Source organism: Cucumis melo, chromosome 10 (assembly GCF_025177605.1).
Source record: "Cucumis melo cultivar AY chromosome 10, USDA_Cmelo_AY_1.0, whole genome shotgun sequence".
NCBI classification, from domain to species: domain Eukaryota; kingdom Viridiplantae; phylum Streptophyta; class Magnoliopsida; order Cucurbitales; family Cucurbitaceae; genus Cucumis; species Cucumis melo.
This window is the reverse complement of record NC_066866.1, coordinates 4,698,445-4,725,189: the sequence shown is the minus strand read 5'-3', so window position 1 is coordinate 4,725,189 and position 26,745 is coordinate 4,698,445. Positions and strand designations below refer to the sequence as shown.

Below are 26,745 nucleotides of genomic sequence, written 5' to 3'. Positions count from 1 at the left end.
GTGTTAATTTATATTAATATATGAAAAATATGAAAATGATTATAGTTACATGGTTTTAATTTAGATCCTCAACGACTAAAACATAGGAATAATGGACTTTGGCATTTGTAATTAACTTGATTTTATAAAAATAACAATAATATAAAAATAGGTTATAGTTATTGTAAATATAATTATAGATATTCATAACCTATATATAGGTTACCAATTTTTGTTTTGTAATTGATATTTTAAATGCAATACACAAATTAGTATATTTAACAATTGATTTAAACTAATAACTAGCAACATAATTTCATTCAAACGAAACGATATAGAAAGAATAAAATAGTTTCTAGAAAAGGAGTTATAAACCGAAGTCAATTACAATTCAACTATATCCCCTCTCGTTCTCACCATACTACAAAATCTCAAAACCTCATTGTTCCATTTGCAGCCTTCACTCATCTTTTTTTTTTCTTTTTTATCAAGTGTGAATATTTGTTGGTGTTTTGGGTAGGTTTTGGATTTGGGAACGGACGCTCTTTACTGTCATTGAATTAATTACGTATAGGAGTGTTTACATTAATGATTGAACGAACACAAATTCGTAATTTTTCTTTTCTTTTTTTTAGAGTTTTTAGAGTGAGATTTGTGCATGAAAAATAAGTAGTTATTTATAGATCAGAACAGAGGAAAAAAATTGAAAGAAACTATTTTGTAGTTGGAATTTCATATTGAGGAATTGAAATAGGGTATTGGAAGATTCAAATCATTCCTACTTGTTTCCTCTTTGTGTTTGATTAGAATTATTTCCTATTTTTATTTTCTTTTTTCTTAAAATGATCATAAAAATAAATATATGATTCAAGCTTGAAATTGGACGTTTTATGTTAACTTTGAACTTTGAAGTTACTAAACTTTGAGTTTAATTCATTTGCAATGTCTTTAATTTCTATAAGTTAATTTTGGACATTGGAGTCAGTAAAATTTGGGTTTAGTTCATCTGCAATGTCTTTAATCTCTATATGTTAATTTTAGACTTTGGAGTTAGTAAATTTTGGGTTTAATTAGTTTGCAATTTCTTTAATTTCTATGTTCATTTTGGACTTTTGGAGTTACATATATAGGATCACGTTATATTTCGAGTTCTTTTTTCTACCTAATCTCCTTATTTTGATGTGATTAATAAGTGAATTTAACTACTTATTAAATGCATATATTCTACCTCACGTTTAGCTTTGTTTTGGTATTGTTTGTAGAATGATTGAAGTTATATGGGGTTGAAAGCTGAGCAATTGTGTAGATAGCCAGACGATCATTGAAGGTTGAAGATTGAAGATTGAGAAGACGTTTAGAATTTTTCTTATTTACGTCTTGTATTAGGATCTTTTTTCATATACTGTTGTAGAATGTATATATAAACACAATATTAAGTTTTCATTTTGTGTATACAAATGTAAAAGATAAATATTATAGTTTCTAAAATAATATTTATTGATTCGTTGGAGCGAGAAAAAATATTTATCTATATGGATTCAATGTTGGTTTATAAAAAATGGACAATAATACAAGAATTAAATAAATATAAATTTCTAAAAATGGACAACAAGTCTTTAATGTCGGTTTTAAAACGACATCATAGCCCAATCGACATTAAAGGGCTTCAATAACACTATCAAAGATGTCGGTTTAAAACCGACATTAAAGCTCAACCGACATTAAAGGGCTTCAATAACACTATCAAAGATGTCGGTTGAAAACTGACATTAAAGGCCTTTAATGTCGTTTTTAAACCAACATTAAAGGGACCTTTAATGTCGTTTTTAAACCGACATTAAAGCCCAACCGACATTAAAGGCCTTTAATAACGCTCGCAAAGATGTCGGTTGCCAAGTGACATTAAAGCCCTTTAATGTCGGTTTTAAACCGACGTTAAAGGCCAAATTTCTTCTAGTGACTTAATTAATTTTGAAAGTATCATGTGTATTGTATTTAGCATATCAATTAAAAAACAAAGTATAATTTATTCGTACGTAACGACCTAACGTTGAAAATGAACGTGTCTTTGAAAAAATTATTGAAAATTGCTTTACGAAAACTAGAACGATTTGGTAAATTAAATATATATATATATATACACACATATATAATTTGTGTATTTGAGTTAGTTTACAAATTTTTTTAAAAAAATTAATTTTTTAGCATGAAACACTTGTTTAAAAACGTTGAGCATGGACATCGTATTTAAGAAACAAAAATATGATAATTTGGTAAATTAAATATATGAATATTTGTTTATTGGATTTAAAATATGAATTTAAGAAAAATAATAATAAATAATAATTTTCGTAATCCTAACCTTCCCCAAACACATGTTATCACAATCTTTCCTTTTTCATAATCAAGATTATCATAATCTTTTCCTAAATTTCATTCCAAACTCAATAATATATCATGTCATTTTTTCGTTAACAAACTAAAAGTCAAGTTAACTTATAGACCACTTAAAAATATTTTTCAAACATCGAAGATTAGAGTATTTATTTTAAAACTATTTGGGTGAAAAATAAAAACAACTAATTTCTTCCTATATATTAAACTACATGCAAAAGTTAAACTTACCTTTTGGGAGTCTAAAGCTTTTGAAATTTAGCAATTCTTTATTAAGTGTTTTACGGTTTATTTTTTTTTTCTTCAAAATATTTTATCGTGATTAAATAACAAAAAAGAAGATAAATATTAGGACTTTAGGATTTTTGTTTCATCTAATTTTCCACGTTAATGATAAATACAAAGTTTAAAAAGGGGAAGTTGTCTATTATAACAGTGGATAGATAATCAAATTTTACTATATTCATAAATATTTTAATTAATTCTATACTATTTGAAAAAAATTGGAAAAAAAAAGTTTGAAACTATTAAGAACCGTTTGGAGAAAAAGTTGGGTTATGGAGGGTTAATATTATGATAAACCTAGTTTTATGATAACATGTATTTGAGTGAAGAGTTTAAAAATGTAATTATGTGTTTGGTGAAAGGGTTTAAAAATGTAGTTTTACGAGAGAATTGAAAAGATAGGGCTATGGGGAATTGAAAAAGTTTTAAGAAGAAAGAGAGACACGGAAGAGGGGCTATGATAACCCTAAAATAAGGGTTATGATAATCGAGTTATCTAACCCTAAAACAAGGGTTACGATAACCTTTCTCCCAACATGTTGGTTTATCATAATCCGACCAAATAGTAATAATCCTTGGGCCAAAGGACCTCTTAAAAAGTCATAAACCAAAAAGAAAAAAAATAATTATCATAATGATAATAACTAAAATCTCCTTATATATTAAATTGTTTGAAAAAAATAAACACGCCTTGAAATTTGAGATCCTAAAGCCTCTTACTTTCTTTTCAGCTAATCGATAATCATTCAAGCTTTTTCCTCTTTCGATCGACGTCGTTTGATTGTTTCTATATGATGCGCTTTACAAATAATTTTATACAACAACAAAAAAAAATCCAAAGATGTGATAATAAGTTTATTTACGGAAATTTAATTTCCCTTTTCCTCTTTGTATATGGATTTCCTAATTTACTTTATATAACAAATAATATCTTATTTTAGCTTTCCTTTTTTATAAAATATTTTTAAGTTTAATTAAAAATAATGGTATTTTTGAGGATAGAGTAGTAATTTTACTAAATGGTATTTTTGTAAATAATGACATATTTTTCTTGTAGGTCTTCTGATTGAGAAAAGAAAAGAGAGGGAGTGTTTGTGTCTTTCCGACGGCCAGAAGGCAGACGACGTCCAACGGCCACGCGACGCTTTCATCTCTTTGGGGATGTTCACTTCCTGGAGCTCAAAACCCTTTCTTCAATTTCTTCATTCTAACCCCAAAATGTCCAAAATTTCCTCCTCTTTTCTTCTACATTTCTTCCATAATCGTTTTCTCAACACCATTCCTACTTCTACATTGCCTTTAGCCTCTGTTTCTACCATCCAATTCCTCACAAATTCATGTGGCCTTTCTTCAGGATCTCCTACTTCCGTCGGTCGAAAGCTCCAGTTCGATGAAAAAAACATCCAGCAGTACGAAGCCGTTATCGGTTTCTTGAAATCACATGGATTCGAGAATCCACAGATCGCCAAGTTGGTCTCGAGGCAACCTTCGATCCTTCAATCCAGAGTATCCGCCAATCTGAAGCCTAAATTTGAGTTCCTCCAGGAAATCGGGTTCGTCGGTCCTTTACTTCCTAAGCTAATTGTATCAAGCCCTTCGATTCTTAACAAGAGCTTAGATTCTAAGTTGAAACCATCATTTCGTCTCTTAAAGGAAATGCTTGGATCTGATGAACGAGTAACTGCTGCTATTTGTCGTGCTTCGTGGCTTCTAACTTATGATTTTAAGGGTGTTATAAAATCTAATTTTGATGTTTTGGTCAGTGAAGGAGTACCCTCTAGGAATATAGCGAAAATGATTGCATGGAACCCTAGAACTATTATGCAAAGGGTTGATAAGATGATTCAAGTTGTGAAAAACGTTAAAGAATTGGGCATTGAACCAAAGGCTGGTATGTTTGTTCATGCACTTAGGGTAAGGTGTTCAATGAGTGAGTCACATTGGAAGAGAAAAATAAATGTTATGAAGAGTTTAGGATGGTCTGAGGAGGAGATTCTTACAGCATTTAAGAGATATCCAAATTATTTAACTTGTTCAGAGGAGAAAATGAGGGATGTTGCAGATTTCTGTTTCAACACTGCAAAGTTGGATCCAGGAACTCTAATTTCTTACCCTGTGTTATTCAAGTTGTCATTCGACAAGCGGGTCCAACCGAGATACAAAGTTCTTGAGGTCTTGAAGGTGAAAAGTCTTCTTAGGAACGTAAAGATCGCTCGGGTGCTTGCACAAGGGGAGAGAGAATTTGTGAAGACATATGTTGTTAAGTATTTGGATAAAATCCCAAATTTGATGGACATATACCGGGGCAATATCGCAGCCGAAACCAAATCTGTTCTGTAGGATTGGAAAGTTGTAAGTTAAACTGTTCTTAAAGTTTAAATTTGAGCATCATGATCTTCAAAGGGGAGAGCATTTATGTGGTTATTGAGCCTACTGTTTCTGAGAACACTGCTTCTTGAACTTTTCAAGATCTTTCTGTGTGTTTTCAGGTGGGAGAGTTGTGTTGTTTTTGCATCCAAATGAAGGCAGTTGGTTAGGTAAATCTATTTGGTGTATATTTGTTCATAGACATGTTAATCTTGAAATTGGAGGCCTTTTTGTTTTTCCCCTCCTAATCTTTTACTCTTCCCTTGAACTTTTGTAAGTTTGTAGACTAATTTTGAATCTAACGATGTTGAAATGGGGGGCGGTCTTTTTTCATTCCTATTGTGAGATGAGAGACATTAGACTTCTACATAAACTTCACGCACTTTAACTGTACCCTCTCTCGTTCTCAACAGACTACTTCCATTTGCACTCTTCACACATGCTTTCTTTGTAATAATCATCATCTTCATCGTTCCCATCCCATCGTATTTCTTAGTTTCAAAACGACACTGTATATACCTTTTTGAGCCGATAGTTTTAAATTAGATAAGTTTATTTTAGGAAATTATTTTCCTTTTCCTCTTTCACTTTGAATCTCCTTTACTTGTAAATAAAGGATATGGAAAGATGTGATTATAAGTTTATTTAAGGAAATTAATTTCCCTTTTCCTGTTTGTGTTTGGATTTCCTAATTTACTTTACTTATAACAAATAATATATTATTTTCGACTTTACTTTTGTATAAACTATTTTTAAGCTTAATTAAAAATAATGGTATTTTTGAGGATAGAGTTGTAATTTGACTAAATGGTATTTTTGTAAATAATGACATATTCTTCTTGTAGGTCTTCTGGTTAAGAAAAGAAAGAGAAGGAGAGGGAGAGGGAGTGTTTGAGTCTTTCCGACGGCCAGAAGGCAGACGACGTCCAACGGCCACTTGACGCTTTCATCTCTTTGGGGATGTTCACTTCCTGGAGCTCAAAACCCTTTCTTCAATTTCTTCATTCTAACCCCAAAATGTCCAAAATTTCCTCCTCTTTTCTTCTACATTTCTTCCATAATCGTTTTCTCAACACCATTCCTACTTCTACATTGCCTTTAGCCTCTGTTTCTACCATCCAATTCCTCACAAATTCATGTGGCCTTTCCTCAGGATCTCCTACTTCCGCCGGTCGAAAGCTCCAGTTCGGTGAAAAAAACACCCAGCAGTACGGAGCCGTTATCGATTTCTTGAAATCACATGGATTCGAGAATTCACAGATCGCCAAGTTGGTCTCGAGGCAACCTTCGATCCTTCAATCCAGAGTATCCGCCAATCTGAAGCCTAAATTTGAGTTCCTCCAAGAAATCGGGTTCGTCGGTCCTTTACTTCCTAAGCTAATTGTATCAAGCCCTTCGATTCTTAACAAGAGCTTAGATTCTAAGTTGAAACCATCATTTCGTCTCTTAAAGGAAATGCTTGGATCTGATGAACGAGTAACTGCTGCTATTTGTCGTGCTTCGTGGCTTCTAACTTATGATTTTAAGGGTGTTATAAAATCTAATTTTGATGTTTTGGTCAGTGAAGGAGTACCCTCCAGGAATATAGCGAAAATGATTGCATGGAACCCTAGAACTATTATGCAAAGGGTTGATAAGATGATTCAAGTTGTGAAAAACATTAAAGAATTGGGCATTGGACCAAAGGCTGGTATGTTTGTTAATGCAGTTTTAGTAAGGCTTCAAATGAGTGATTCAACTTGGAATAAGAAAATAAATGTTATGAAGAGTTTAGGATGGTCTGAGAAGGAGATTTTTACAGCATTTAAGAGATATCCACTTTGTTTAACTTGTTCAGAGGAGAAAATGAGGGATGTTGCAGATTTCTGTTTCAACACTGCCAAGTTGGATCCAGGAACCTTAATTTCTAACCCTGTGTTCTTCAAGTTGTCGGTCAACAAGCGGCTCCGACCGAGGTACAAAGTTCTTGAGGTTTTGAAGGTGAAAAATCTCCTCAGGAACAAAAAGATTGCTCTTGCTTGGTGGTTTATGCAAGGGGAGAGAGAATTTGTGGAGAATAATGTTGTTAAGCATTTGGATGAAATCCCAAATCTGATGGATATATACCGGGGCAATGACGCATCCGAAACCCAATCTGTTTCATAGGATTGGGAAGTTGTAAGTTAAAATGTTCTTGAAGTCCAAATTTGATCATCATGATCTTCAAAGGGGAGAGCATTTATGTGGTTATTGAGCCTATTGTTTCAGAGAGCACTGCTTCTTGAACTTTTCAAGATCTTTTCTCTGTGTTTTCAGGTGGGAGAGTTGTGTTTTTTTTGCATCCAAATGAAGGCAGTTAGTTAGGTAAATCTATTTGGTGTATATTTGTTCATAGACATGTTAATCTTGAAGTTGGAGACTTTTTTGTTTTTCCCTTCCGAATCTTTTACTCTTTCCTTGAACTTTTGTAAGTTTATAGACTAATTTTGAATCTAATGATGTTGAAATGGGGGTGGTCTTTTGGTCATTCCTATTGTGAGATGAGAGACATTAGACTTCTACATAAACTTCACACACTTTAACAACTATACCCTCTAGCTCTCAACATACACTACAAAATTTCAAAACCTCATTGTTGGATTTGCACTCTTTACATATGTGTTCTCTGTAATAATCATCTTTATCATTCCAATCCCAACTATTTCTCTTTCATTAATCCTACAATTAATACGTTTACAACACTTTCGACCACGGTATTCTTTTTGCTGACATTGAAATCTTATACATTCCGTCATCTTATTTTTTAATTTCACTTTACAAATCTTCAAAAACTCAAGTTCTTCATCTTTCAAATTGGCTGCATACAAAACGACATTGTATACATCTTTTTGAGACGATAATTTTAAATTAGATAAGTTTATTTTAGGAAATTATTTTTTTCTTTTCCTCTTTATTTTAGTAAACTTACTCGTAAATAATATCTGATTTTAGCTTTCCTTTTTTAAAAACAACTTTTAGCTTTAATTTTGAAAACTGGAAATATGGGAGATTCAATGTTTTAATTAAATTATGGAAAGATTTTTGTTTTTCTGTTTGGTTTAAATTTTCGTTGACCTTCCTGTCAACATAAAACTAATTAATTTCACTTTTTCTTTTTTATTAACAAAATTTGATAGGATAGATAGCTAAAACCAACCATTCTTTTCATTTAAGTACGAACTAAAAAGCTTAATTACATTATGTATATATATATAAACTTCAACCTCACAATATATGCTTTTAATTACTGTACCCTCCGCTTCTCAACATATTACAAAATCTCGAAACCTCGTTCTTCCATTTACACTCTTCACACGTGTGTTCTCCATAATAGTCGTCTTCATCTTTCCAGTCCCAACCATTTCTTCTCTCATTAACCCTACAATTAATTTTATTACTGCAATATTTTTTCGACGATACTGAAATCTTATTCTTTACCCAAAAATACCAAACAAACTCCTTAACTCTCCGACGACATTCCGCCATCTTATTCCCTAATTTCACTTCACACATCTTCAAATATGCAAGTCCTTCATCTACCAAATCGGTTGCGTACAAAACGACACCATATACATAACAAGCATCCACGTACCCTTTTTGAGCCGATAGTTTTAAACAAGCCAATCCAGAAGCTTCGTTACAGTGAGTGAAAAATTCCAACATTCCTTTTCGATATAGACTCTCTGGATTTTTATTGTTATTGCAAGTTTCTACAAAGGACCAAAATTTGGGGGTGTTGTTCCATAGAAGGTTCCTAAAGCTTTCGTTTTTAAGCGACACGTGTCGGAATATGTATCTGTCGTTTGATGCATGGAGGAAAAGTTTGGTGGCTAATTTGGCTCGTACTAAGTCAACGTAAGAAGAAGCTGCGACTTTTGCAAGAACTTCGATTAATAGATCGTTCGGGAGTGATACAATGAGGGATGAAGAAAGGGGTTTGCACATCTTTTTTGTCGATCTTCTGCGTGAAAATAAATCAGAAGAAAAGAAAATTAACAATTGTATTAATAATAACTAAACAACTAATTAATTCCATAAACACAATATCGAAGAGTTAAACTTACGTTGAAATCTGAGAGTTCAAAACTTCTGATTTTCTTTTGTATTGGTTCGCCATTGTTAGACTGTCTTGAAGCTTTTCCACCCAACAGCGTCGTGTTTAATGTTATAATTTGTTGAAGTGATTTGAGAGAGTGAGTGAAAATCAAAAGAAGATGGAAGTTATTTATAAGTAAAAATGACAATGTGTTTCCTAATAGGAAAAGATATGGAAAGATGTGATTATAAGTTTATTTAAGGAAATTAATTTCCCTTTTCCTGTTTGTATTTGGATTTCCTAATTTACTTTACTTATAACAAATAATATCTTATTTTAGCTTTCCTTTTCTGTAAACTATTTTTAAGCTTAATTAATTTTTAAAATTAGCCGTCCTTATTTAATCGCTAATTATATTGTTTATTTTTTAAAAATTTGTGTATTTTGTAATAAATTTGAAATTATAAAAACAAAAAACTAATTTTGATTTCTTGACATTTCAAGAAGTAAATACTAATTTAGTCCTTTCTTCTTTTCACATTTATAGTGATTTTTAGTCAACATAATTTAATGAATACCAATTTAGTTCTTGTACTTTAATTTTTTTTTACGGTTTAATCCATATTATGAAAAGCCTCATCAAAATTAAGTATAAATTAAACTTTTATAATGTAATGGCTATGACATATTTGACTTTTTAGTTCATCGTTTTACTTGTACAAAATAATTTTAAATCTTAACATGATATCTTTTACATTAGAGACTAAACTTTTAGGTTTAATTGTTATTATTAAAATTGAAAAACTTAATTTTTTTTTTATAAATTTCTAAATAATAGAACTAAGTTAAGAGGAAAGAGGGGATTAAATAAAGGGCAGAAATGTCCTTTTTTGTGGAAATTAAAAAATTGTTTTCACAAAAGGAAAATTTCAAATAAAAAAAGATCAAATTAAAAGAGGAAAAGGAAAATATTTTTATTCTTAAAAATGAAACTAAAAAATATTAACTCTTTCCTTTGCCCATCAATTTAATTATGACAGATTTGTTATGTTCAACCCAACAAATATATTTTTGTGTCATTATTTGTAGTTTTTGAACTCTTCAAAAGTTTTAACATGAAAATTCAAAAATCAATTCATGTATTAAATATAAATAGAGATTTTATTTCTAATGAAATTAATTTGTAACTTTTTAAACAATTGAAAGCTTAAATACTAAATTTGTAATTTAATTGAAAATAATAAGGTACATTGCTTTAGTTTGTTTTATTTAAACAAAGCATAAAGTTAACAACAAAAGTCAAATGAAATGAGCATTTATATATATAATTTAATTGTATTCTCAATAAATATATATATATATATATATATATATAATTTAATTCCCATGTTTTATTTATTTATTTATTTATTTATTTTTAAATAATAATTCCCATGTTTCCTAAGACTTTAATTAGGACAGACATTTTCTAATAAAAATAAACGACCAAATTAAATTATTAAAATTATTATATTATATTTAATCAGATTTGTCGATTTAATGTCAAACAAATTTGAGTAAAATTTTTCCTACCATTAAAGATGATCGAACCAATATGATTCTTTGGATCGAATTGCTCATTTGAATATCTACTGAAAACAAAAGAAAAAAAAAAAATCTCTTATTTAACTAATTAGTTTGAAAAAAAGCCATTGTCCCTATTTGATTCTTGCAAAACTACATATTACTTTTCCAATAATCCAGCCAACAATAATTACCTCTCTAAACTTAAGCAAAATTTTCAAAACCATATTTACATCTTAACAACAGTTAGAGGAGGTTTGAAATGATACCAAATAGTGTAGATCAGGTGGTGGTGTGTATCAAAACAACAACTAAGTTGTTTAATCTACATTTTCATATTATCTATCTATCTATCTATCTATCACTCCCACACCCATTTGAAGTCAAAACTTATAATATAAACTTTTCTAAAATACTATTAAAGTTTTTTCTAATTATTTAGTTGTTGAAAGAAAAAACTAATTCAAACGGATGAATCGTGCATGCCACAACCAATTCCTTCTTCATATACACTCTCCTCCACCACCGCATTTTCATCCACATCCCATTTCCCCAATCCCTAACAAGAATCATGGCCGACCCCATGAGAAGATCCTCCTCCCCCTCACCGCCGCCGCCGCCGCTACCTTCGTCACCACCGTGCCCAGGCCCACCAATTTCACTCCAACCATCTCCAAAACGCTCAGGTTTTTCCAAGCGGCCTACAAAACTCCTCCGCCAAATACGCGCCGTCTTCCGCACACTTCCGATTCTCTCACCTGCCTGCCGAATTCCACTCAACGGCGGCAGTCGGCTCCACGACGTCCACGTCCACGGCGGCACTCGGATCACCGGGACGATATTCGGGTATCGGAAATCGCGAGTCAATTTGGCGTTCCAAGAAAGCCCTAGGTGTCTTCCGATGTTGATTTTGGAATTGGCGATTCCGACGGGGAAACTACTCCAGGACATGGGGGTAGGGATGGTTAGGCTGGCGTTGGAGTGTGAGAAGCGGCCATCGGAGAAGAGGAAGATTCTAGATGAACCGATTTGGACACTGTACTGTAATGGGAAAAAATCGGGATATGGGGTTCGGAGAGATCCGTCGAATGAGGATCTGAAGATTATGCAAACTTTGAATGCGGTATCGATGGGGGCGGGAGTGATTCCGGGGGAGGAGACGGGGGAAGGAGATCAATTGACGTATATGAGAGTGGATTTTGAGAGAGTGACGGGATCGAAGGATTCGGAGACGTTCTATATGATCAATCCCGATACCAACAATGGTGCTGAATTGAGCATTTTCTTGGTTAGAATTTAAATTCTTCTTTCTTTCTCTCTCTCTCTTTTTTTTTTTGGTTCATTTTCTCTTTAGCTAAATCATTATTTATTAATGTATTCCAATTGTAGCTTAGAATCTATAGTTTCTCATTATTAGGTCTTAATCTCTCTCTCTCTCTCTCTCTTTTAAAATTACGTTTGGTTTCATTTTCCTTTTTGTATATTTTTCTTTATTTAATCCTTGTTCATGAGTTTATCCAATATCAAACTAATATCTCTATTTTTGTATGAATCGATGATTTAAGACGGTATAAGAGAGAATTCTTTCATATTTTGAGCCTCTAACTTAACATAGACTTCTATTTGATAGATAGACGTAGATAGTAAATTGCAATATTTTGCAAATGTAACTAATAGATCCAAAGCTCCCTCTCCACTTTATAATATCTATATAAAATTGTATTATTGCTAATCGTAGAAGTTAATTTAATGGTAAGATTGTTTTTTAGCTTATTTGAAACTCATTTTTTACGTTTAAGGTTCATTAATATAGAGTTTAATTATTATCTATTAGACATTTTTCATGAGATGTTTACGTGATTCTCGAATAACTCACTCCTAGTTTAGGCTCTCTTGTTTTCAAATAATAATAAAAAAGAAAACTAAAATATTTACTAAATATTTGAAGAATTTTATTGTTAAAAGTATTTAAATTGATAAAATAAACATTTTATACTTCTGAAATAACTAATCGTGTTCAATGTTATTAGGTATTGTTGTTGTTATATAGTGGTGGATACAATTTTATTTTTCAAGTTTAATAAGAGTGTGATTTCGAAACTAATAAGTTCAATTTCTTAATTCACAATTGTTACGATTCATTGTCACTATAAAACAATAATACTATTTTTGTTAATTAATATCTTTTATGTATAAATGTTATTATCATAGCAAGAATGCTATATCTACGTATAGTCACGTATTTATGTTAGTAGTTCTTTTTGTTGTGTATTTTTTGTATTAGGTGAATCTTGTTACAATGTAATGAAAAAACAAATTGACTTATTTGTCATGTCAATTTTGAATTCATAAAAATCAAAAAGTAAACATGTGAATTAAAATATTAATTGACATCTCTACGAAGATTTAATATTATGCAAATGGAGAGTTGAGTATTAGATTACGAGTTTAAATACTATATTACTTATTGTCCTTTTGATTTCATTTCATTTAATTCTTATATTTTTAATATGTTCATTTTGATACTCTGCTGTTAATCTTGATTTATTTTAGTTTATGTACTTTGGAAATGTTAACTTTAGTTTATGTACTTTAAAAACATTGCTATTTCGGTACCATAATTTTCATTTTTTTGAAATAGTTAAACGATCTATTTTCAAAGTTAAATGAACTAAAGTTGAACGTACGGTGTTAAAATCAACAATTTAAAAGAGTGTTTTAGGAGCTTAAATGTAATCACAATTACTAGAAATTAAAGAAATGTTTGAATGTGTTGCGAATTAAAAGCAAAACAAAAATGAAATTATAAAAAGTGAAAATGATGAAAAATAGAGTTTAATTGAAAACTGCCGAAACGAAATGAGTTTAATATTGCAATTCGGGTTCAAAATACCCAATCCAAACATGCATTTTGGATTACATTACAATACATTCCAATCCCATTATAAAATACCCTCTAAAATCTATAAATACTAAAATAATCATAATCACATAAAAAAAAATAGAAAAATAGGAAAACTGTCAAAAATAAAATATTTGACAAAATATTTACATGAGTTATAAATTCTTTTCTTTTAGCGTTTTTCTTTATATGGAATGTAAATAATTTATCAATTTCTTTTTATTATTGAAAAAGCTAAAAAAAAACATTTTAAAAGTATAAGAAATAAAACAAAACAAACCAAAAAGAAAAAAAGCAAAAAAAAAAATCGTAAAAAATAACAAAATTGATAAAAAAAAGAACAGTTTTGTTATTAGCGGTCTTTTGTGATGGGTAAATATTTTCGTTTTTCTTTTAACTCTTATAAATCTAAAAAATTTATAACACTTAAATAAAAATAAACCAAAATATTTATAAAATATATATAAAAAAATACTATCCATAATAATTATTGATGGACAAAGATCCATATAAAAAAGTTTGAAAATTACTTCTTTATTTATAAATACTTTCTCTATATTAAAAAGACTCATAGAATAGTGAGGGTCGCGGCCTTTGGAAACCGCGAAAGCGTCATTATTTATTCATTTATTATTGCTTTTCGTTTTTATTTCTTTGGACATAAATCAACGTTACTTTGTAACAAAATGAAAAACAAATTACCAAAAAAAAGGATGGATTGGTTTTGCTTTCTTCTTTGTATGTGTAACAAAAAGACATTTTTATAATTGTAATAAATCCAAAGAAATAACAACTTTTTCATCAAAAGTTAATCATTAAATTACAAAAAGAAAATGTCAAATGACGAGAATGCCCTCCACATTTTAAATTAAGAATTTTCTAATGAGTATATACTAAAATACATGAACATGTCACAAATCAATTAATATAAAGTGTCACCTAATCAAAGTCTAATCAACATGTTAATCATCCCCACCTCACCTTAGAATTAATTCTATTGTTTATTTTCAAATTTCAAAGCATATTATGTCATGTTCTTGGTTAGAAGAATAGAAGTTGGAAAAAAAATATGAATTAAATAAATTATTAAGATCATACTTCTAAATGTCTAATTTGGTATATCAACTTATTTACTTTTATTTATTGCAAAATGCACTAGCGTTGTTTACCTTATCAAATTATATGACTGATAATTTTTTAGTACGATAATTGTGGTGACGAAAGTAGAAATAGAAAGTTATTACTTGGAAAATTATTATAAATAAAAAACCAGTGAAATTTTAACAAAATATAGCGAATTTTTAGATTTAATAACAACGATATAATTTTTTATTATATTTTAATTTATTTTACTGTAAGTTTCGAAGTTGGAAGATCAAAAATGATATTTTAATTTTTTTTTTTATTTTTGAAAAAGATGGGTTTCGAAAATTAAAAATTTCAAAAAGTCTTGTGGATGAATTTGAAATAAAATTATAAGTTAATGGCAAAATTTAAACTTGAAGGGTAGATTTGTAATTAAACAAATTCAAATTATTTGTGGAAAATGACGATAATACCCTCCACAATTTGAGTAATTGTCTCTTTCGGCAAAAGAACCCTAAACCCATAACTCAAACTCTCTAACGCCATAGCCATTAGCTCCTCCACACGCACCGAACCACAATCAGAAAAACCAAGCGAAAGCTTACAGAAGTTGACGCAATTTCATACGTAATCTCCTTTTTCGGATTTTTATGTGATTGTTTTCGCTATTTATATAATTCAGCTTTCCATTTTTCTAGTGCGCTTTGATGTGGATGTATGTGTTTTGTAGCGATTCGTTGTTGTGTTTTCAATTTCAATTTCAATTTCAACTTGTTCTTCTTTTGGATTTTAAAGTTTCTTTGTATTCTCCGTTGTTTTTTTTTCTCTCAGAAGGCGACCACCACTTTGAAGAAGCTAAACTTCTCTTTCTGCTAATCACTGAAGCACCCATTTGATCAATGGCGATCAGGGTTATGGACTTGGTTTCTGGAGCTTCCTTGAATTGTTTTCATTTCAAAAATCCTAAAGGATGTGTGAAATCTAGGAGTTTCTCTATTAGATGCTCTGTTCCTCTTTCTTCATCCCAGGGCGCTGCCACGATTGGTACTAGGAGGAGTTTCCCTTTTTTTGCATGTTTATTTTGTTTTTTAAAGATTTTTTGGAGTGATTATGGTTTTGTTTCATTGTTTTAAGATTTGGGCGAGCGGCCATGGAAGGTGTCGGATGCTCGCCTGGTGCTTGAAGATGGTTCAGTTTGGAAGGCCAAGTCTTTTGGCGCCTCTGGAACCCAAGTTGGTGAAGTGGTTTTCAATACTTCTTTGACTGGGTATGTATTTTTGTGGGAGCTTTCAGTACATTTCTACTCTAAATATCATGGCACTTTAGCTATTACAGTTCCGTTTATTTATTTTAGGTTTCATCCTGAATCATCGTCCCCTCAGGAACTTGTTTTGTTTTATTTTTTTTCAGAAAAAGAAAGGTGTGGGTGACCTACAACATTTGGATGTCAAGAAAATCTGTAGATATTAAATTCTATATGGGTGGTCATCCTAGATAAAATTCATTGCTTCTAAGTTCTTTATTAAACTCATGGCCCTTATCGACCACCAGACCATGATGGTCGTTGAGGATCCCAAATTTGGAAGTAATGATAGTTCGTGTTCATTTATATCACCTGGTCCAATATCAGTTAAATTGTTTTAGTTACAATCAAAAATTGAATATCGAGGTGGATGTTTAGATAGAACTTAGAAGACACTAGGGATGGCCATCAACACATCAGTTTTCGTTAGTTGATTTTGTTGGCCACCGATACATCAATAAACAATCCATGAAGTTTATTGATGCCTCCCAATACGATGAATCTGCAGGTATCAAGAAATTCTAACAGATCCCAGCTACGCTGGACAGTTTGTGCTGATGACAAATCCCCATATTGGCAATACTGGTGTCAATTTCGGTAGGTCATGCCTTAAAACTCCTTGTGTTGCCTTGTCTTGAGAAATGTTTAATAATATTGACTTTGAGTATCTTTTTCCAATTAGATGATGAAGAAGCTAGGCAATGCTTTCTCGCTGGCCTGGTGATCAGAAGCTTAAGCATCAGGTGCATTTCTTTCTTTTTTTTTTTACTGTGTTTAACCACATTATTTAAACAGGCAATTAGTGAAATCATGACTTATGGCCTCGTTTGTTCGACTAATTGTTCTTCCAGCACTTCAAATTGGAGGTGTAAACAGACGCTTGGTGATTATTTAATAGAGAGAAACATCATGGGAATTTGTAAGTAATTTTATCTTAGGATTTCTCTAATGACAATATGCGGAATCGTTTAAAATTCATCGATGCTGTTTTTTTCTCTAATCTTTAAACCTGTGGTTTGTTTTGTCATTGCGCAGATGATGTTGACACGCGTGCTATTACTCGCCGATTAAGGGAGGATGGAAGTCTTATTGGTGTTTTAAGTACTGAAAAATCAAAATCTGATGACGAGCTGTTGGAAATGTCTCGGTCATGGAACATTGTTGGTAAGGATTTGGTGCAAAAATGCAATATGTAACATTAGTGATATGCTGGAAGCTATGAGTTATATTCTTGCTTCCATTTGGCAGGTGTTGACTTAATTAGTGGTGTTTCATGCAAATCACCTTATGAATGGGTGGATAGAACAGATCTAGAATGGGAGTTCAAATCTGGTGGGCACAGTTCAGAGACCTTTCATGTGAGTGTGCTAAAACATTAGTATTATATTTATGTTTTATTTGTATTGCTACAAGCCTACGACCTGTTCGTATTTTGTATTATAGCAATGCACCTTTACACTGATACTTTATGTTTGAAAAAGGTTGTGGCATATGATTTTGGAATCAAGAGTAACATACTTAGGCGCTTGGCATCTTATGGATGCAAAATAACTGTTGTCCCTTCCACATGGGCGGCATCGGAGACCTTAAAGTTGAAGCCAGATGGGGTTCTCTTCAGCAACGGTCCCGGCGATCCATCAGCAGTTCCTTATGCTGTTGAAACAGTCAAACAACTACTTGGAAAGGTACCTGTTTTTGGAATTTGTATGGGCCATCAATTGCTTGGTCAGGCGTTGGGTGGTAAGACCTTCAAAATGAAATTTGGCCACCATGGAGGCAATCATCCCGTTCGCAACTTCCGGAACGACCGTGTAGAAATTAGTGCTCAGGTGTGGTTCTATCAAGATTTATCAACTTCATATCCATCATTCATGTTCTAATGGTTTTTATTGAGACTTCAGTGCATTCACTTATGTGTTTCTTTTCTGGCAGAACCATAACTACGCTGTCGACCCTGCATCCCTTCCCGAGGGCGTTGAAGTAACCCACATCAATCTTAATGATGGAAGCTGTGCTGGCCTTGCTTTCCCAAAGCTAAAGATTATGTCTCTTCAATACCACCCGGAAGCATCCCCGGGACCTCATGATTCTGACTCTGGTAACAAAAATTTTAGATTTACAAATGAAACTTCTATTCACTTTCTCTTTTGACATCCTACTGTTAGATTCTCCTTATCTTATCATCATTTTAGACATTAAATATGGAGGTGAATGACAATTGGGGACAAACCTTGATGTTACATAGCAAAAGGACAGAGAAATAACTTTAAATAAAAATTGTTATAGGTTTTGGCTAGAATTGAACATCAGTAGAAATTCATGGATATTAGCCATATTTAAACCATGAATGAATACATCAAAAGTTCGGTAAATTAACAATATTTGAAATATTAAAAGATATAGAAAGATTTAGTTTGTTGTGACTACTGACTAAGGGAGATGTCATCCTAATGAGTTACGATTGATCTAGAAACAAACCTTCAGTCTAAAGAATCTCTATTTTCCCCACTTATTTTCAGGGTAAATATTTTTAGAGCTATGTCCACTCATGTCCAGAATTATATATATATGTATGTATATATCAGACACGTGTCCTAAGTGTGTTCAGATATACTGCACATGGACAGTTTGCCAGAAAAAACAAAGTTCCCGTACTAACTTTAACTATTGGTTGTTACATAATTGGTAGTGGTACAGTAGACTTTGAGCTTGTTTGTTATTGGTTTTCAAATGGTTAAATTCACATTTATCATGTTCAAAGTCACCCCTTTAAATGTGATTTTGAATGGATAAAGACATGCTTGGGAAATGATTTTGTATATGACAAAAAATGATGTTAGCAATTTCAAAATCACTCACACTTTACATGAGTCATATAAAGGACTATTGTCAAATCTAATCAACAGACAAAGCTACAGCATGGAATTTGCAAGTTCTTGTAATGTTTTGTGACTGACCAAAACCAAAATTTGTTTGGTTTCAGTTTTTGGAGATTTCATAGCGATGATGAAACAAGAAAAGAGAAATGCTTGAGTTGATGTGATCAAATTTTGCTCTCAAAATGGGGGCGGGGTAGTGGTTGTTGCTGCTGCTGGTGGTGGTGGTGGTAGTAATTGTTATGAAAAGGGATTGTAATATATATTTACCCTTTGATAAACTGTTTCCTTCTGTACGATCAATTGTAGCATCTCAAGCCCGTATGGTTTGCTTGAAAATATAAAAATAATATCTATTTAAATGGAGAGATTTCATTGTTAGATCTCTTTCTTTTCTTTTCTTTTTCTTGAATTTTGAAAAGGAAATGAATAGAAAATATATGATGCTGTGAAGAAGGCAATATTCATTTGAACTGTTGTTGAGTGGGAAAATTTTTCCTATTCTTCTTTCTATATGACCAGTTTAATTTATCGATGGGAAGTTTATTCTAATATTCAAATTTATGTTACATTAGACTAAATTGTACAACATATCCTTAAATTTTGTATTCTTGTAAGAAAAATACTCTAAAATTGCATCAATCTTTTGGATCAATCGATGATTTAAGATGATATCAAAATATATGGTTTAGAGAGGTTGTGTTTTCAAGTGGTGATTTAACCTTAAAAAAAAAAGTTCATAAGATACTTCTTACCGATGAATTTCAATTTATGCTCGATTATTAGCCTCGTTTAAATGTTAAAAAAAGGTTCAAGAGGTCGAAGAAGGTAAAAAGATCAAGATTCATAATATAATTAAATTGCATCTTATGAATTTAAATTTCATCCAATAAAATCGTAGAAATCATCATTTAACCACTAATTAGATACAAATTGAAAATTAGAAGTCTATTGAACTTAAACTAGGATGCTCTCTCTTTTAAAAGAAAAGAAAATTGAATTATTTGATAGAGTTTTGGAAGTTGAAAACTTTCTATTAGACACAAAAAAAAAAAAGTAAAACTTCAAGGGCGTATTAGACATTGAAGAAGTATTTTAAAACCAAATTTAGATACCAAAATGATTGGGAAAGGACACACTCAGCACCATGGAAAATTGACGATTAGGGCAAGTTAAACTTGGCTTGCTTTCAACCATTAGGAAACTGTCATGGAAGAAATGAAGCCACTCAAACTCAAAGATTATGTAAAAAGAAGACAAAAGGCAGAAAGAAAAAAAGAACTCTCATTCTAGTGATTTGACAGAACGATGAAAATTCGAATGGTAAAGCCTATGGATCAACTAATAAAAATAATAATAATATGGTAATTAATAAGTGAAGTATACAACAATAGGTATTGAGGTTACATATAACTAAAATCAACTTGTACATCGTAGTAACTCAATAAGTAATGTATACCTTGATCATATGAGCTCCAAAAGCTCAAAAGAAATTGATATGATGCTCGGTTCGATTAGGAAGGTACGAAGAGTTTGTAGGTCCTTAATTGATTCTATGAATTGTTGATGAAGAATCGACAAAAGTTAGAAGATGAGATTTTTGTGCAGCTATTTGTTCGGATTGACATCGTGGTAACTTTGGTCTAGTTTTGACGTGGAACAAGAAACGGTTTGAATGTCATCACCACTGCAATCACTTCTATCACATTTAGGATGAAGAAAAACATGTGGGGACCTGGAAGAAGAGATTACCAATTTTAGCTACTAAATTTTATCATCTTTTCTTAAAAGGTAAAAATATGTCGAATCTTGAATCAATCTTCCAATACTTGTGTGAAAATAATAAGTGCTTTTAAGTTTGACATAGGTAGGAGGAGTCGAACCTTAATTTAGTGGTACTAAAAGCAATTTTTTGGTGATGGAACCATTAATCAAACACAACAATTTAGTGGGCCAAAAGCTAAAATTTGAATCAATAAATCCTCCACATGGACTACATCTCTTGAGAAAACTCGAACCTCTATTTATAACTGTTAATGGCATACCAGATAACATATATATATATATATATATATATATATATATATATATATATAAAACGAACTAGGATGCGGGTGAAAGAATAGGCAAAAAGAAAAGTACCTGGGAGAAAAGCAGCGTCTAAACGCTTCTGTGACCAAGAGAGTCTGCATAGAAGAAGGTTGTTATCTCAATAGCCATCACATTAGATGCAATAATTATTAGTAGTTTAATTCATCCGAATATAACAACATATTATTTCCATTTGCACTAAAAATGCATCAACAATTTAAGGTTCCATCGAAACATTCACATCTACATTTTCTTCAATGTTTACAAAGAACCAAATAGATCATTAGCATTTCCATGAAATTTACAATATCAACTTTTTTCCTCACATCGACATTCTCTGAAGATTTTAAGAGAAAAAGTAACACTTGGTAGGCGGTTACACGAAGCATCGAACATTCAACAATCGAACATCTTTCAAGACCAGTTAAAATAATACTGATTATCAAAGCTTGTATGTGTGTGTGTGTAGTGTTTAACATGCGCACAATGCGGAGTGTACTTACAATGCACCACCTGCAGCTGGACCAATTGCCTTGAAAATAGACATTCCCGTCATAGCAATGCCATTAGCAGCCCCCCTTTGATGTTGATCCTGTACATAGTTGGTCACATATATCAATCCAAGCTTTTATTTATGTACGGAGAGAATGAAAGACAGGAGGAAGCGAGGGGAAGGCACATATATTATTACCACGGCTCTGTTTTGTATGATGAACAATCCAGTTATAATGGAGACCTGAAACATATGAAAATTTGGTTAATTTCGATAAATCGTGCAAGATTAAATCCTGGAAATAATGAAGCTTAACTTTGGTTATACATTCAGATAAAATGATTAGAAAGCAAATTGACTGGTTTAGAATAATCTGTTACACACATACATACTATGTCTTAAAATTATCTACTTGCATTTCTAATTTCTAATCTCTTTCCTTTGAAAATGTAACTTAATTGATCCAATATGATACAATGGTTAGATTAAGCAAATATAATCAAAGTAAAAGATACAAGATATATTGAAACTGTATGAATGTAGTAAGGCGTCTACTATTTACCTAATGAATCAACTTCAACATATTTCAGTAGTTAAGAAATCTCTACCTCTAACTTCTAAATGATCTTTCTCTAAAGCTCCACCCCCTTTCATGATGTAATATTATATGTATATTTACGGAATGATGGTTGAACACATGGAATACACGGTTAAGATTATTTGTAAAGCTTAATGCTTCTACTAAAAAAAAAACTTAATATTAATTTTTCAACTTCGATCTAAAGATTTCACATTAATCCACAAAACGAAACAATGGAATCATCATCTTGTAAACTGCAGATCACTGGAAATGAGAGATTCAAGTTTTAGTACAGTACTCACAGAGAGAAGATTCTTCAAGACTGATGCAAGAGTTACGACAATGTGAAGGACAGCTCCTGAAAACACGGATAAAAAGGAATACATTGCCAGCAGGGGGATTGACAATATCTGCAACATATAATGTATTTGAATGTGAATTAAGGCTTGAGATGAGCTCCAATTGGGTTCGATGGTCAAAGTACGTATAATAGACTAAAACAATGGAAACTTACTCCACAAACACGAGATACCATTATGGGTCCAAATATCCTTTCCACATATGGGTAAAAAGCAGATTGAAACACAAGGAGGCTGAAACCTGTAAGCAAGTAAATAAAAGTTTGCAACACAATTAATTGAAACAAATTGCTTGTAAAATAAACTCCCATGCTTTTCACCACTTAACAACAGTTTTGGTAGAGTAATCTAATATATGGTTGTCATTACTCCAAGTAAATTTGGGTGTAAGATTCTTTGTTAATCTGAAATGTTAGCATAGCAGAAATTTAACTACATGTAAATTCAAGAATGCGTTTACTAATATGAAACTTCGAACAGGAAATTTTGTAAACTAATGGGAAAATGCATGCAAGAGGGTGCATTCTGCCAGGGTGGGGATCTACCTGTGATGGCGAGTACTTCTCCAACATCTCCAGATGTAAAGCTCAGGCCACCAAGCGTACGAGAACTGACAGTCCAGAGTGAAAATATCTACAGAAAAGAAGTTGGTCTCCAAATGGTCATATTGCGAACCTTAAAAGCTTTAATACAATCAAGTTAAAAGGATGCAAATAACAACTACAAAGGTTACCTTTCATAACATTTTCATTCTTTTTTAAAAATTGAACTCTTCGCTACTCAACTCTTTGTCAAGTTTGCCATCTTTTCAATTGATATCATGGTCAAATTTCAACAACAAACAAAATTTTGGAAAATACATTCTTTCACTTCTAAATTTAGCTATGATTTTGAAAGTTTTATTAAAATGTAGGTTAAGTAACTAAAAGATATTAGTAAACAAGCACAATATTTTAAGAACATTTTACTCTTTCGAAAAAAAATATTTTAAAAACATTTCCAATTTGGTTCAAGAAAATGAAAACGTGTTTCCGTTTCAATATAAACGTATTTTCAAATTTGAAACAGAAAAATAAATCACAAGTGGACAGACTATAGACTTAGAGTAGACATACCTCCACGTAAGCCATATCATGAAGTGAGAATACACAATAAACAATGATTGCTGACATTAACTCCCAATTCCTGAAGAGACTTGGCTTAGAAGGCAGTTCTTTACTTTCGGTTGTTAGTGTTGGTTCATTTCCATTACAATCACCGGGTTGATCTTCCAAGGCTTCATATGATATAGAATGTGATGGAACATTTTTATCGTGCATATGCAGTGATTCCTACAAGATGAACAAAAAGATGAGCATTATAACTAAAAATGTCAATAGGGAGAGAGAGAGAAAGAGAAGAAAAAAGAAGTCTCGGCATCAAATAAGATAAAAGGTAAACACTCTGTCAGGTTGGGCACCAGTATTTGAGTCCTCCAATTAGGAGTTGCCTATTCTCCAAAACTTTAGGGCGCGAGCCTCAACTAAATGCAGTTCTGCTATTTCCTTTTAAAGTTAGACGTGCAATTCAATAGATAATGATAATTATTACCCCAATTTCAAGAGATTTTAATTTTCCCTATTAATGCAGAATGATCAAACTTTTAAAGAAACCAAAACCCAAAATTAAATCATATTTGGTATGGACTTCAAAATACACAGATAGCAGATTATAGGCAGAAATTATGATAGGAAAAGAAAGAATATATAAAATGATAAATGGGAAGAAATAACTGTCCAGATTAAGGGCATACCGGAAGCCAAAGAGAGATTATTCCTGTAATTAGTGCAAGGAGTGATGTAAAAAGACAGGGCAGGAAGTAAGGAAATCTGCACCAACGATCCATGTCAAGAACACGTTACCGGACAGTAAACGCTGATGGTAGAACTATGAAAATAAGCGATCAGCTAACTAACCTCCCAAACAAACCCTCACTGGAGAAAATGCCAGGAAATTTCTCTACTGGCTGGTGATTATAAGTTCGGAAAAACATAATGAAAGAAATTAGTCTTGCACAATTGAAAGTTCAATGTTGATCGTTACTTCATTAAGTTGAGAGGATGTGACCAAAAGTACCTGAGCAAGAAACCCTCCTATAGCTGGGCCTACTATCAATGCGATTCCCCATGTTGTACTAATCTGAAGTTAAACCAAAGTCATCAGTGCCGATAGTAATTAAGCTAAACGCAATATATTTAGCAACTGATCATGCAAGATCATGACCAGAAAACAGGGGAAAGAGTAATAGAGAGTTTCTAAAAAAAAACAAAACTTACAGACGACATAGCGATGGCTTGATATTCTTCATTAACACTTTCACTTGCATATGCCTGGCAACAAAGTTCATACTTAAAAACACATAAAAACTAGAGAGGAGACAAAAAAGACTGAAGTAAGAACCAAACTTTCAAGAAGCAATATTATGCCTTTATTGGCCCTGGATTCAACTGAAGTTTTGTTGAAGTGATTACCTTTATTGGTCCAAGTATGCCATTCAAACTTCCAAGAAGAAACCTGGTGATAATAGCCATCCAGTAATTTAAACTAAGGCCAAATAGGGTGTTGAATGTAAACCTGAAACCAGTTACCAACAGAGGAAAAAATTGAAGTGGAAGAAGATTTGAACATTTAAGAGACAAATGAAACTCTATACCTAGATGCATCACTTCAATAAATATAAACGTTTGGCAACTAACACTATAAAAATTCCAAAAAGAATAACAGGTTTTCGACCATAGCGATCAGCCACTATTCCCCAGAAAACAGATGTTAATGCTCTGCCAATCATGAAAGAAGCTCCTACAAGTTGTATGAGGGATTTGTTAGGAGAACACGGAGAATTCAAGTACCCTATAAATGACAGAGAAACAGAATGATAATGTATAGTGTTTATAGCATTTTTACCGATAAAACCAGCATAGAATCCGATATCTTCTACATTTTCTGCAATATTAAAATCCCGAACCTGCATAAGATTGAAGTAACCAGATAAGAAATAAAAAGAAAAATGCAGTCTACATGGTACAAAAACTTGTTGGTGATGAACAACAGCAGCATGTAAGTAATCATGAGGTTTGAAATATTACAACACCAATTAACAGATTTACTAGAAAACTCCTTCAAATAATGGCTTTTGTGTGTTGATTTATTTACGATCAGTTCCTAAATATCTTAAACGGAAATGATTCAGTCTCCTCCGTCATATCCTACTCCATGAAATCGCAAACTTACCATGAAGTACAGAAACGGGAAAAATGATGATATCGGCAATGCTGGAAACAACAAAGAGGATAAGAAAGAAGTAAGAAACTTAAACCACTCAACAAAGAAAAGATCGACGACAAAATTTTGCAGCTAAAAACAAAAAAATGATACAGAACATAGCAACGAGAGTATTTTGAACGAGAATATAGAAATTCTGCTTCAGTTCATATTTTCCAAACACTTCCCATATATCTTTAACTAAAATGATACAGAACATAACAATACGAGAAATTCTTGATTTGCAAGAACCTTATTGTCAATATTTGCAACCATACTCTCCACTAATTCCATGTTTGAAATCCATATTCAAAATTTCTACAAAGTAATAAATGGAGAGAAATCGAACCAGTAATTAGAACAATAAACGAAATCATAAGAAGTTGGCGGAAAGGAAAACCACGGTGCACTTGATTGTATTGTTCCATCTTGCATCCAGGACAATTCTCGTAGTAGTAATAATCCTCTTCCTTCAATAACCTCTCCCGATTTTCGTCCGCCATTTTTGAACAAAACGGAAAGAAATCGAAGTTCTTCTCCTCCCTAAAATACAAGATAATCAACAATACGTTTTATGCGGATTTCAACCACAGCCACAAGAAGTTATTCGAAGAAGTTTCCTCCTATTGGCTTCCAGATTCTACGATCAATATTCCACCAATTAATGGCTGCAAACTGACACAACTGAAATCGTAGTAGTAGTAGTAGTAGTAGTAGTGTTTATGGGAGAGGTTTCCATGTGAAATTTTGGGTGTGGCCATGGGAGATGAGCGTCATTGCATGCGCCATATGACCGCACTTTTTCAATCTCTCCATTGGGCCTACCTGCCGGAGAAATGGTCAAGAGAGATGGCAGTCGGATTACGTACAACATTACAAGATTGGGTGCCTTTTTAATTCCCATAATATATATTAATTTTCTTCGTTCAAGAGAATGACTCGACGACAATAATGTTGTTTAGATGCATGTAGATGCCAAAATGAGTATTAATTTTATTTCTTTACGAAAGACAAAAAAGTAGCATCATCTCTTCTCAACTATGTTATCAATCTACCTCCTAGATTGTTATTTTATAAAATCATTTTAAGTTGCACAATTTATGAAAATATTAA

General features: G+C 32.1%; 5 protein-coding genes across 9 annotated transcripts; 4 read left to right on the top strand and 1 right to left on the bottom strand.

The window, feature by feature from the left end:
- The first annotated feature begins 3,738 nt into the window (after positions 1-3,738).
- LOC103488825 (uncharacterized) lies at positions 3,739-7,548 on the top strand. Its single transcript, XM_051091310.1, has 2 exons — positions 3,739-5,010; positions 5,871-7,548. The coding sequence occupies exon 1, from the start codon at positions 3,820-3,822 to the stop codon at positions 4,996-4,998; it is 1,179 nt and encodes a 392-aa protein (XP_050947267.1). The 5' UTR covers positions 3,739-3,819; the 3' UTR covers positions 4,999-5,010; positions 5,871-7,548.
- On the top strand, positions 6,043-7,170 carry LOC103489539 (uncharacterized). The gene has a single exon (XM_008448773.2). It carries the CDS (start codon positions 6,043-6,045, stop codon positions 7,168-7,170), a length of 1,128 nt encoding a protein of 375 aa, XP_008446995.2.
- A 3,540-nt stretch (positions 7,549-11,088) lies between the features above and the next one.
- On the top strand, positions 11,089-12,231 carry LOC103488826 (protein MIZU-KUSSEI 1). Its single transcript, XM_008447730.3, has one exon. The coding sequence runs from the start codon at positions 11,214-11,216 to the stop codon at positions 11,940-11,942; it is 729 nt and encodes a 242-aa protein (XP_008445952.2). The 5' UTR covers positions 11,089-11,213; the 3' UTR covers positions 11,943-12,231.
- Positions 12,232-15,127: 2,896 nt separating this feature from the next.
- LOC103488827 (carbamoyl-phosphate synthase small chain, chloroplastic) lies at positions 15,128-19,190 on the top strand. 3 transcript variants are annotated; one of them, XM_008447731.3, is made up of 11 exons: positions 15,128-15,257; positions 15,462-15,674; positions 15,765-15,897; positions 16,442-16,530; positions 16,616-16,676; positions 16,785-16,852; positions 16,969-17,097; positions 17,182-17,291; positions 17,415-17,762; positions 17,866-18,031; positions 18,917-19,190. In XM_008447731.3, the coding sequence occupies exons 2-11, from the start codon at positions 15,530-15,532 to the stop codon at positions 18,964-18,966; spliced, it is 1,299 nt and encodes a 432-aa protein (XP_008445953.1). In that variant the 5' UTR covers positions 15,128-15,257; positions 15,462-15,529; the 3' UTR covers positions 18,967-19,190. The 3 variants fall into 3 exon arrangements, with proteins under 3 accessions (XP_008445953.1, XP_050947265.1, XP_050947264.1); XM_051091308.1 differs by having other exon boundaries at positions 15,158-15,345; XM_051091307.1 differs by lacking the exon at positions 15,128-15,257 and having other exon boundaries at positions 15,391-15,674.
- Positions 19,191-19,661: 471 nt separating this feature from the next.
- On the bottom strand, positions 19,662-26,500 carry LOC103488828 (protein ZINC INDUCED FACILITATOR-LIKE 1-like). Of its 3 annotated transcripts, XR_537550.3 has the most exons (18): positions 25,982-26,496; positions 25,603-25,643; positions 25,276-25,336; positions 25,068-25,170; positions 24,843-24,945; positions 24,648-24,701; positions 24,448-24,510; positions 24,288-24,337; positions 24,125-24,200; positions 23,448-23,663; positions 22,878-22,965; positions 22,488-22,573; positions 22,276-22,383; positions 21,592-21,636; positions 21,404-21,492; positions 20,952-20,995; positions 20,269-20,544; positions 19,662-20,013 (listed from the first exon to the last, which is right to left on the bottom strand). XR_537550.3 is itself a non-coding variant. In XM_008447733.3 (17 exons), exons 1-17 carry the CDS (start codon positions 26,133-26,135, stop codon positions 20,453-20,455), a joined length of 1,473 nt encoding a protein of 490 aa, XP_008445955.2. In that variant the 5' UTR covers positions 26,136-26,496; the 3' UTR covers positions 20,147-20,452. The 3 variants fall into 3 exon arrangements, 2 of the variants coding, with proteins under 2 accessions (XP_008445955.2, XP_050947263.1); XM_008447733.3 differs by lacking the exon at positions 19,662-20,013 and having other exon boundaries at positions 20,147-20,544; XM_051091306.1 differs by lacking the exon at positions 19,662-20,013 and having other exon boundaries at positions 20,147-20,995; positions 25,982-26,500.
- Positions 26,501-26,745: the final 245 nt, after the last annotated feature.

Coding starts and splice junctions, on each gene's coding strand:
- LOC103488825 (XM_051091310.1), top strand. CDS start 3,820: ATGTTCACTTCCTGGAGCTCAAAACCCTTTCTTCAATTTCTTCATTCT.
- LOC103489539 (XM_008448773.2), top strand. CDS start 6,043: ATGTCCAAAATTTCCTCCTCTTTTCTTCTACATTTCTTCCATAATCGT.
- LOC103488826 (XM_008447730.3), top strand. CDS start 11,214: ATGGCCGACCCCATGAGAAGATCCTCCTCCCCCTCACCGCCGCCGCCG.
- LOC103488827 (XM_008447731.3), top strand. CDS start 15,530: ATGGCGATCAGGGTTATGGACTTGGTTTCTGGAGCTTCCTTGAATTGT. Junction 15,675..15,764: donor CCAGGGCGCTGCCACGATTG/GTACTAGGAGGA, acceptor CATTGTTTTAAG/ATTTGGGCGAGCGGCCATGG. Junction 15,898..16,441: donor TTCAATACTTCTTTGACTGG/GTATGTATTTTT, acceptor ATGAATCTGCAG/GTATCAAGAAATTCTAACAG.
- LOC103488828 (XM_051091306.1), bottom strand. CDS start 26,135: ATGGCGGACGAAAATCGGGAGAGGTTATTGAAGGAAGAGGATTATTAC. Junction 24,511..24,647: donor AAGCCATCGCTATGTCGTCT/GTAAGTTTTGTT, acceptor GTTTAACTTCAG/ATTAGTACAACATGGGGAAT. Junction 22,574..22,877: donor AGAAGTACTCGCCATCACAG/GTAGATCCCCAC, acceptor ACTTGCTTACAG/GTTTCAGCCTCCTTGTGTTT.